Raw genomic sequence first — 12431 nt, forward strand, 5'->3', positions numbered from 1 at the left:
CTGGCTTCGGTGCTGACATGTGAGAAGCTACAATCTCTGATGCAGCATCATACAGGACTTCAGCTTCTGACAGACTCAACCCAGACAAGGTCAACCCATTCCTGGATGCTATCTCCACTCCATGAGAAAAAGCACATCAGGTAAGACCAACGCCCTTTCACATTACTAAAACTTTCCGCTACCAGTTCTCCAGAACCTGTCAGAACCTGCTGAATTTCACTTGAGTGTAGTGCTTTTTTGTGATTATTCAGAACAAAAATTACTTGTTTTATTTCCGTTTCATGACAAGGTAATTGAAATAAAGTATATACATGTCTATTCATATACATGTCTATTCATCAGTCGTAAACAACAGAATTCTTAAATTATAACACATTTAAAACAATAAATTTATTATGGCAACATTTTATTATTTATTAAAATTGTTTTTATAACATTTACCACCAGATTTTAATTCAATAAATTGTTCATAATTGTTAGAAATATATTTATTGAATAACCCGTGCAAAAAAATCCTTGTTTTGAAAAATGTGGTTAGAAAAGTTAAATTCTACAGTGAAATGGTGGGGTACATGGCAAAAGCAAACTTTTGATGAAGTTAGGAGCTATTTGACTGTTATCACTCAATGAGGTTGTGTTACTCTTAGCATCAGATAGTATATGGTTGTGAAGGTTGGACCTTAAAAAAGTAAAGACAGGAAGAAAATTGTCTCATTTGAGTTGTGATGCTGGAGAAGGCTTCTGCATATTCTTTGGGCAATAAAAGTGACTAACAAACAAGTACCGGAGCACATAACATCAGCCGTATCACTAGAAGGCAAAATCACAAAGCTGTGTCTCACTTATGTTGGTCATGTCATCCGGGGGAATTCACTAAAGAAAGCAATTATGTTTAGAAGAGTTAATGGTAAAAAGGAACCAAACAACATTGTGGCTGGACACCATAAAAGCTGACACCAGCCAGAGCACACAACCACTTAAAGAAGTAGTACAAGATCAAAAGACATGGAAAGACCTGGTCCATAGAATCACCAAGAGTCGGATACAACTGAATGGATAACATCATCATTACTTATAAGCTTTTAGGTATTTTAAAAAGCCCATATACCAGCCATATGGAAAAAATTTCTGCACACTTGACCATTCCTGCTAAATGAATACTGTAATAAGCATAAAAATGTCAGTAAAACAAGGCAAAAACAGTACACAATCCACTTTATTTGAGCCTCAATGTTATGAACTTTATAAATTTCCAGTGCATGCTGAGTTGCTTCTAACTTTGATAACTCCGCAAGAGGCAGATAAAAGATTTAAGGATTTAGAGTTGAAAATTGTTAATTAAATCGACATGAAAATTTTGCAATTTCACAATTTCTTAAAACATCACCAAATATGTTATGACAAACTTTTTTCATTTCACATTTGCCTGTTTAATTAAATATGAGAAAGTAAACAATAATTTCCCTTGTGATGAAAAATAGTAGAATTTTTCACTAGTAGGATTTTATAGATGTGAGAAGCATGATCATATTAACAAATAAGTGCACAAAACTTTTGGATTAAACAAGAACTTTTTAAAAATATATTTGGAACTAGTTACTATTTAATCCACTAGTAGGTTTTACTTAGCACCCAACAGAGTGCAATTCTAATATTGCAAGCAATCATAAAAAATGTCTAATGTGTTCATAATTGCTGTGAGATGAAGACTCAAAAATAACTTACCAATATTAAAAGTTACTGTGTGGCATAAAGTTAAATTATGCAAACAAATGTTTTTGTAGTCTCCTAACATTCTATACAGTATTCTGATATATCAATAGCTTCTAATTATACATATTTAATTAAACTGGATAAAGTCATGTAAATAAATCACAATCCTCCATCAACAGAGGAAAAACAGAATTATCAATGCTAATATACCAATAAACTATTTGAAGGACAAAAAAGTTAACTGTATTGGTTAATTAATAAGCATGGGAAATAAATAAGATATGCATATCCTATTTATTATTTCAATTTAAATTGATACACCTCTTGTCACAATGACACAGAGTAGTACATAAAATTTAATTGAAACCATAAAATATACAATGCTAGATGTACAATTCAAAACAAAAACAGCAGCCAAGAATAAAAGCAATACACACTATATTGCCAAAAGTATTCGCTCACCCAAATAATCAGAATCAGGTGTTCCAATCACTTCCATGGCCACAGGTGTATAAAATCAAGTATCTAGGCATGCAGACTGTTTTTACAAACATTTGTGAAAGAATGGGTCACTCTCAGGAGCTCAGTGAATTCCAGCGTGGAACTGTGATAGGATGCCACCTATGCAACAAATCCAGTCATGAAATTTTCTCGTTCCTAAATATTCCACAGTCAACTGTCAGCTGTATTATAAGAACATGGAAGTGTTTGGGAACGACAGCAACTCAGCCACGAAGTGGTAGGCCACGTAAACTCGTCCAACATCAGTGTGTGACCTCACAAATGCGCTTCTGGAAGAATGGTCAAAAATTCCCATAACCACACTCCTGAACCTTGTGGACAGCCTTCCCAGAAGAGTTGAAGCTGTTATAGCTGCAAAGGGTGGATCGACGTCATATTGAACCCTATGGATTAGGAATGGGATGCCACTTACAGTAAGTTCATATGTGAGTAAAGGTAGGTGAGCGAATACTTTTGGCAATATAGTGTATCTTACCCATTCCGTAACATATATACTATTCAGAAAGCTGCTTAACCAAATTATTTGATGACAGATTATTTTGAGTCAAATATGAATTAAAGTTCTCTTCTTGTGACAGACAGCTGAGATGGCTTTAAGCCAATGCACTGATGAGTGTGTGAAGAATAAAGTTGTGTGGAGAATAAAAATGCTTTGAAGAGATTTATGTACAAGGAAATGGGGCACTTTAATGACCAGAATTTTGGGCTCATCCTTATTTCATTTACTTATCTTCTTCTTGCCAATCTCCAACACGCTATCTATGGAAGCTCTTATTTTAAAAATCAAATACAGAGATAATAGAAAACATAAATATATGGTCAACCACATTATTAAAGTCATAGTGAAAGTTTATTGTTCTGTTTCCTAGTACAATAAACTACCAAGTTTGTACAGTATAAAATAACAATAGCACAAAGCAACAATACAAAGTAATGCTGACATTGGGTCAGAGTACGGCAGAGGAAATGGCTTCAGTACTGTCTTGCAATTCTACTGTACACATAAAAGCTAAGACTACTGATTTTAACATAAAATTTTTATCACATTTAGATGCAAGAGGATATTATATAACTTGGGGATCCTGGATATCACCAATTAAAATGGAAGGAACACAATGAAATAAAAAAAAATTCAAAAGGAAAGAATCACAAAGCTCTCTAGATGGGCAATGACATGTTCCAACCATACCACCTTGTGTACTTCTCTCACCAAAGCAAACAGCCTGTAGAGAAAAACAAAAAGATTAGATGATGAGCCTGGGAAAAGTAATCACAGCTGATAGTAAACCAGGATTTTTTGAACTGTGCTATTCTCTTTCCTCCAAACTGCATGCAGTCAGAGATTAAACATCTGATTTTAACCAAATGATTAAAATAGTGTCCAGATCCACCCCATCCACTACATGCTCTTTAGCTCATAGTCAAGTACATATGAAGGTATAGGAGGTTCAGCTCTAACCTTAAAGGAAGACGTCTTCCATGTGCCAACTAATTCAGATGTATTTAGTGCGATTGAGGGCTTTCTCAGCAAAACGACCACTTTCATCTGTGATTTTCTCCCAGTCTGTTTGTCCCACAACAAAACCAATAGCCCTCTTTCTGTCTGCATCCTTTTTTTCTTCAAGATCTGCCCACCTTACCTATTAAAAAAAAGACGTGCTGCTTGGATAACAGTCATTTCAGGAAAAAGAAGCAACATGCATAAATCTCAGATACAATTTTATCCCCTGCAGAGATTTCGGACAATTTAGAAAAGGCATTAGCCATCACTTCACTTGAGCTTCCTAATGTATTTAGAGGTGAACAAAAGGTTAACGCTTACCCATGATTCATTTTGTGATTTTAAAAATCAAGCATTTGGATGAAGATCTTTTTAATCTTGCCGTCTTTCACAAACCTTCCTACTTGGAAAAGTGGATGAAAAATTGAATTCTTTTTCAAAATGTTTCCATTTTTATTTTTTAATACTTGCTAACTTATATTTTAAATTCTGTTTCTTATTGGACAAGGACCTATTCAATTCCTTAGAGTTCGGTGTGACTGTTCCACACAACTTTAGAATTTCACTAACAAGCTCTGAGAATAATGATGTTTTCTTCATATTCAATATGCATCAGTTTTGTGAATATTTAGGAATGTTGCTAATGTTTTACCATTGGAGTTTTTATACTCTCTTTGATTACTGAAGTTAAATGCTGTTATATTCAGCTCTATTCTAGATACAGATCATCAATATCATATCATAAAGGGGACACAGATAATATTCTAACCAGTCTGTTTTCCAATTTTATACCAAGCAAATTAAACTGCTAGCTTGATTCACATTGTGCTTTCTTTCATCCATATTATTTATTTGTAAAAACTATACTAATTAGATTATAATGAAACTGAGAAACAAAACACTAAAGTAATGAGGGGAAAAAGATTTGTCAGTGAAACTTGTTCCACTGTTCTACTGACTTTGCAACTTACAAAATGTGTTGGCAGGATGGGCAGTCAAAAGCCCGAAAACCTCATAAAAACTTTTTTAAAATTACATTCTAAGCAATTTTTGCATACCCTTGGTAAAAAGGTGAAAAACTATTTCAATAAGAGAATCCCCATAGACATATTTCAAAGAAATATTGACAAAGTAATGAGACCACTCTCAATTACTGAGACAACACAATGCTCCCAAACCCAGATGCATTTAGTTGGCTAGTTTGAATGGGAGAGGAAGGTGTATTCCACTGAAAAATAAGGTTGTGCCCACAACCACTTTTCACAGCTCTTGGAGTCCCCACTAACTATAATTGGTCATTGCCATTTTGAGATAACAAACCCCTAAAACCATAGACTTCCAATAGGCAGTTCAATGTTGAAAAACAAATTGCCTCACCAATCTCATCCATATGTTAACATAACTCCATTGAACATAACAATGTTAAATATACTGAAATGTTGTTCTCTCCAGATATAAAAGAATCATATATCAACATGATCTATTGAGTATACTTTTGAGCAATAGCATTTCATTAACAAACATAGCACCATTGCAAGAATAGAACTCTTCATCCTATCAGAACGGCCAGGTTTTATGAGTTTTCCTAAAGCTCGGTGTGGCTGGGTATGTTAAACCAAGACATTTATTACCCTTTTTTTCCCAGGTTCAGAAGCACGGCTATCATAATCATCTGGAAGCTGAAGGTAATCTTCCATTCTGCTGGCAATTGCTTCCCAGTCACGTTTCCTCTTAGTACCAGTTCGCAACCCATCCAATTTGTCTGAGAACAAACACATAGCCTTATTGTTAAATAAAATTTTGCATACGTGAACATAATGCATGGAGATTTTCTTAAACAGGTCATTGGCAATATATAGTGGTGAAATCCAAATATTAGTTGGTGTCTTTGTGAGTGGCATAAATTCAAAATGGAGCACCCATTCTACCCTTTTGAAATTCAGACTTTTGTGTGCAAAATATGAACAGGCATATGTATAAGGGAAGCTACTTCTTGCCTCGAATCGCTAACAGAATCCATGTACAATGGCGATACCTCAAACATTTCTGAAGACCAGTTTAGAAGTTCCATTCTATGTTTTAAGACAACACTATGGAAGATGCATGGAAGATACTATTTCAGAACTATCACCAGATAAAGAATTTGAGTGTAATGCAGAATACCAGCTGAGGAGGAATTATATCCAAAAGCAGGTCTGAGGTTCTATTTGCCTTTGCTTCAGCAAAGTTGAAAAGTTGATATAAAGTTGAAATATGTGATTCTAGTAATTATTTGGTACAGATCAACATATTTTTCTAAAACAGTATTTTTCAAACTTGGCTACATGCAAGCATATATAAGTAATTCTGGTGTTTCTCTTATACAAAAGAACTATCTTTCTCAGTCTCGCCATCTGTGGAGTAGACAGATCATTTAAAATTATAATTCCAGTCTCATACTGTGAAGTAGACAGATATTAAATTTATTATAAATACCCCTATATTTAAATGCAAAATAGAGTATTTTAACTTTTAAATATTCTTTTAAATGGCTATCAGACTATTAAAAAGAGCAAATTCCATATTATGCTGTTTTATGAATCAAATTTTAAATAACTTACATACTTATTTGTTAACAAACATGCAGAAAAGTGCACTGATTTGAAAATTAACATATTATGTTTCTCTATATCAGAATTATCTCTATCCTAAAAATCAGGGGCGAAATGCTACTGGTTCGGACCGGTTCACCCAAACTGGTAGTAAAAAAAATGCTACCAGTTTGGGCAAACCGGTTTTTCCAATGATCAGCTGTGCCATGTGATTTATATTAGCTAGAAAACTTGCTTTCTAGCTAATCTAAATCACGTGGCAGAGAGGATTCCACCCGCTCGCAGTTCGCTTACCTTTGCAGGCATCCTCTGCGCGTATGCGGAAGGTACGCACGCTCACATTGCTACCGAACCGGTAGCAAAGGTAAGTGGCTTTCACCCCTGCTGTTTTGCTTTGTTATTTTTACTGGAAGAAGTTAAAAGCTTAGCAAAATTATAATTGTGCTATTAAACTGATAATTATGTTTTTAAAAAATTTAAGCAGCCAGTTAAAGCATTCTGCCTGTATTTAATTATTCTGTTAACAGAATAATTTATTCTGGTTTAAGGGCTTTAGTTTTTCTATAATAGTAAAAATGTACTGAAATCTATTCAACATTTTCACAAATTATCTTACCAAAACCAATTCCATTTAAGAGACAGATTATGAGCAGCATGAGGTAATGTGTACAAACCATAAATAAATATAGCCATATGTATATTTCAGATTATATGTGATTTATATTATAACTATTCAGCAACTGCTACAAACTCAAATCACAATCCAAATAATCCTGCACACAAGCCAAAATATTTATTAATTATGTATGCATATAATGTGTGTGACTGTATTTGCTAATTTTTCTTGCCTTTAAGAACAGATTCAGGAAAGAAAGGTTGAATGGGTAGGAGGGTATAAACGGCTTGCTTTTTATTGTTGCACCCACAAATTTTTAGCAGACACATCTGATCAACAAATTAATTCTTCTGTTCAACTGATACAAGAATAGTTTATGCAATATCTGACTAGAAAACAAAGAAATAAGTTCTGAGGGACAAACCTTTCATTGTACCAAATTATATCTGTGTCTATTTTCATCAAGTCTTATTTACTACTGGCAAAATTGATGCATGAAAAGAATTATTCCGAGGTAAGTGATCAAAAGAATTAACAGAAGACATTTTAGTTCACATATTATTCCTTTACAAGCAAATATGCAAAAAGTTGATAATATACAGTATAAGACACTAATATAACATGCTGTATTATGTTACAGATAATATTTGAAGCAAATAACATCTGGAATGTTTTTAGAATTAGGAAACTAATACTCAGTGACATTTTATTGATTTTGTTGGTACCAGGAGCAACAGCAACTGAGCTTCAGAAGAACTTTATAATTGTATTGTCTGACTGGGAACATTATCACTGTGTTGTCTGACTGTGGTCAAGTTATGTAACTAAGACAACACGGGAGTGTTTTTTGTTACCTTTCATCAGTTTTTAACAATACTGACCAGAGTACATGTTTATATTCTCCATCTCCCATGGAAACTGGAGGTTTTTGTGCCTATAGTTCAATATGTCCAATTGGTTCCAAAAGATTGTGCTGCTTTGCTCCACTATATGTACTTGCTACAGTTTTATACAAAATTTCATTTGCCTGATAGTCAACAGGAAATCTGTACGGTAAATTCTTATACCATAAAACAAAGAAAACCCCCACCCAAAACCTCTCTGCCGCCTTTCCATTAAGTTTAGAAAGACTGCAGATGCTTTGATCCAGGTGTTTAGAATTGATAATAATAAGCTGGAAGAAAGCCAGTAAGTAGAAGTTAACAAGATTGTAGAAATGTAAGAACTGTCAGATAATATTAAAAGCGAAGGCATAGCACATTCTCATTGTTACCTACTAACAACTATAGTTTTTCTTATTTATGGTTTACATCTTTTATTTAACAGAATAACAGAGTTGGAAGAGACTTTTATTTATGTGCCATCCAACATCAAACTGAACGCAGCCAGCTAACACTGCAGCACATTTGTTGCCAAAATAAAGAAGGATGGTCTGGGTAGTTTAACAATTGTTAATTGATCAGATCTTCTATGCATGTGTGTTATTACAAACTGTGTTATAAATAAATACTTTTCATAGCCCATTTCTTTAAATCAATTTCAGTTGATACACCAAAGGTAGCCCTCTTAGGAGGTTTGGTATGGTAACGCAGATGCTGAACTAAAATGATTTGGTTTATTTGTGTCTACTTTAAGATCCCATGCAGCATCAAGAATGTTATCTAATGTAACAAACATCTCACATCATTTAAATAACTTTATTATATTCAACTATCTTCCAATTACTAATAAATAAATAGGAAGGCTCAGAACAAAGATTTTAGATCATGTATAATGGCTCCATTTATATACCCTGGTGAGATGGGTGGCAATCATAGTTTTCAAAGCCGCCTTTGCTACAGCTTTTATTGGGAATTTTTTACTGCTTGTTTACACTTAAGCTCCAACAGGTTAAAACAGGTTTATTTTTTCAATGGTTTTCTTTTGGCATTGAACTATTTATTGTTCATTTTGATTATATGGTAAACGTATCACACATATAACTGTGAAGTAGATTAGAAATATTTTAAATCATTTCAGGACTTTTCCTTTTTTAAAAAAATATTGCAAAAGGTGATATAAATTCTTATGAGTTTATATGTCTATTTAGAACAATCTGTGAAAATAAACTATGTCACATGCATGCATGAAGTAAACTCTTATGATGCACGAATGCTTAGAAGATTCACCAGATGTAGCCTACACTACATATTTAGCAAGGAATGTTTCCATAATATGGTAGAACGCCATATTACTAATTCTTTGCTTATGAATATTTTAATGTATTTTATTGGATTACATTATGTTAAAGTTTCTCATTTTTATATCTTACACAATGCCCCTAGAACCTTTTGCCTCCTTTGCTTAAAATATTGAATTTATCGTAAAAGAAAAACTTACAGATTATGGCATTACTAGGAAATTAAGTCATGCAACAGGAAGATAATGTAGCCTCCAGCGTATGGGGGGGGGGGAGGAGGAGAGGGGAAGAGATAAAATGATTTGAATGAACATGAAAAGAATTTAAGATGGTATACCTGAATATAGAAAATTAAATAAGCACTATGTTAAATATTGAACAATTCCTTAATTATGTATATGTGTGTGTGTGTGTGTGTGTGTGTATGTATGTATATATATATATATATATATATATATATATATATATATATATATATATATATATATATATATAGAGAGAGAGAGAGAGAGAGAGAGAGAGTCATTCAATAAATAACTATAATATTAATATTCAAAATATTAATTTTAGATATTAAAATATGGTATAAAAGATACAAATCATGACATTAAGCCATTGGCTTCAGAATGAATTCTATATTCAATGAATGCACATGCTCGCTTTAATCAAATCTTTTTAAACTACTCAGCACTCTATTGTGCCACAATATAAGTCATATATTGGAAAGGCATGATGGTGGAGTTCTTATTGACATTTTAATTGTTCTCTAAAAGAACAGATTTGAGATGTAAACAACCTTTATATATGTATAATCTGATACCACTCCTTCAGAAATGAAGAGTTTTCTTCAAGTTGTTCCCCATTGTAAAAACATTAAACAAATAAATCTACATTAAATGTTAGCTGCACTGTGTTCAATTCAAAATATTGGTTTTGAGCTTTAAAGTCTATCATGATATTGGGCTGGGTTATTTGAGGAACCACCTCTTTCTGATTTTACCTGCCCAACCCATCATGTCTGGCACGAGGTATGTTGCGGCTCCTATATGGTAAAGAGATACACCAGGTGGGACCCAGGAGTCTGGCTGGGATGGCATCCACCCCATGGATCATCAACACCACCACAACCACCCTTCTGAGGTGAGGTTGGCCCCATTCCTGCTAACAGATTTGGTTGTGTCAGCAGGCCTGGAAGTCTTAATGGAATAAGTTGATACTCTTTTTGCCTCTTAATTGGTATTTTTAATTATCAATTATTTTTATATTGCTGCTTTTTATTTTTTATTGTATGCCATCCAGAGTCATGTTCTGTGAAATGGACAGCCATACAAATATGATAAATAAATCTCCCTTTCCCACATCACATAAATGATTTATGTTGGATAGATGCAATACAATCCATAAGTATAGCTTATCTGATGAGATGCCAAGTGAATCCTTCCTAATGCTGTATTTTGCCTTGAATGTTATAAACCTCTGAAAATCAAAGCACTTGAAAGGGAATACTTATCGATATATTGTCCTACAAAGCCTCCAAGATTAGTGAGACACATTTACCATTGAGTTAACTCAATGTTACAGAAACTGAAGTACATAAAAAATTCTTTGATGTCTATACATATGACATTGTTCATCATTATGATCAGACACAACTGATATATTATTATTTCTACTAGAAAAGTTCTACTCTTCAAATGCTATAACTCAATAAATGTAACTATTTAAAATAGTATTTTTAAAATACAAAAGCACATACTTACGGTGGTCAAATAACTTTTTTAAAGCAATGGCGTCCAAGAAATGAACATAGTAAATGGCTTAAATGAAAATTAAAAAAGGATATAAAATCTCATCTTTCTACTTCTTTTCTTTGAGAAGCACTGGAAATCCATTACATTATAGAAGGTACTAATGCACAGCAATATTGTAAGAGATTAACAATGCTTTGAGATGATACCCATATGTGTGTCTGCAACCATGCCAAAGCAAGACATAATGTTGAACAATAATGTTAGCCTAATCAGAGTTTAACATATAGATAAAATGATCTAAAGAATGGCATACATAAAGCTAGTCAGCTCTGTAGGAAATGCTAAGCCACTACAAATAATTCCCTTTACTCACCATTCATTTATTTGAATATTAATATATAAGAAACTGCATCACAAAAGTATATAAAGTATCTAAAAATTTAAAATCTGATTGTTATAGTATTGCAACTGCAGAGATAAAAGGATATTACACTGCCTTGAGGCAGCTGTATCATCAAAAATGTCAAATTCAGTAGATTTTGCTCAAGCATGTGATCAGACAATGAAACTACAGATGTGCAAATACAAGGAATTTTTTTTGTTAATAAAATAAATTAAATACCCACCTAATTTTGCTTCAGAAGTATCCATCTCCCATTTGCTTTTCGGAATGTAACCCTAAATCATATACAGAGAGAAGCTCGAAGGATTAGAGAGAGATACAAGAAAGCATATAACATTTTATCCTGCAAAAGAATTATACTGCAAACGTTTTCTTAAGATATTCAATCTGAACTGTAAAAATGATTTGGAATTGTAAAATGTTGCAATATAAAAAATATTCATAGTCACTATACATCCAGTACAAGTGTCTCTCTCAATAAGAGTGTATGTTACAATAATTTCATGATAAGAATGTATCTCACAATAATAAGGTATGACATATTTCTCAGTGTGGCATGTATTGCATGATCAGAATTCAGGTGCCTCAGGGATTTCCACATAGAATTTTATAATGATATCTTCACAGGTAATCTTTGTATATGGAGACACAGTGTGGGATGAAGATTTCAGAAGCCCACTATATAAGCATGAATGTCTCTGGCAATTATGTTTTTTATTTCTAGGGAACCTTGTTTGTTTAAATGTTTGTTTAAAAAAGTATCCTAAAATTGCTTCTTTTTTCATTAATATGGGTTTCTGCATTTTCGTTCAGCCCTCAGAACGTATTTTTTAAGAATCAGAAAAGAACTTAATCTAAAAAACACATTTTACTGAACACAAGAATTGATTGAAAAAACCCCAGCTAAAACCAGTACAAATGACAGAAAGCATGTATTCATGGAAACCTCATGTTAATTATCAAAAAATATGTAACTCGTTAACTTCAGCAGAGTCTGATCCAGCAGAGTACATAATTGAGCAGGCAGGATATCACAAGCACCCCATGTTTTCAAAAAGATGAAATTTCACTCATCAGCTATTTAGAGATTAGATCCAATTTCTGCTTTTCCTTCTGAACAGCTGATGGCATATTTCACCTTTTATGTCCACTGAA

The 12431-nt window shown here is 33.2% G+C and overlaps 1 protein-coding gene across 2 annotated transcripts in view; it reads right to left on the reverse strand.

Moving 5' to 3' along the window:
• Positions 1-3063: 3063 nt before the first annotated feature.
• Positions 3064-12431, reverse strand: part of YLPM1 (YLP motif containing 1) — a 71251-nt gene continuing 61883 nt past the window's right edge. The window contains exons 18-21 of one of the 2 annotated variants that reach the window (XM_081955160.1): positions 11500-11551; positions 5368-5498; positions 3695-3875; positions 3064-3458 (exon numbers count right to left, since the gene is read on the reverse strand). In XM_081955160.1, the coding sequence (XP_081811286.1) occupies positions 3729-3875; positions 5368-5498; positions 11500-11551 (330 nt within the window). In that variant the 3' untranslated portion in view covers positions 3064-3458; positions 3695-3728. Of the gene's footprint in view, positions 3459-3694; positions 3876-5367; positions 5499-11499; positions 11552-12431 lie in introns of those variants that run through there. The other variant, XM_081955161.1, reaches the window with a different exon arrangement.

This window comes from Natrix helvetica (genome assembly GCF_964273705.1).
Source record: "Natrix helvetica genome assembly, chromosome: 1".
In the NCBI taxonomy this organism is placed as follows: Eukaryota; Metazoa; Chordata; class Lepidosauria; order Squamata; family Natricidae; genus Natrix; species Natrix helvetica.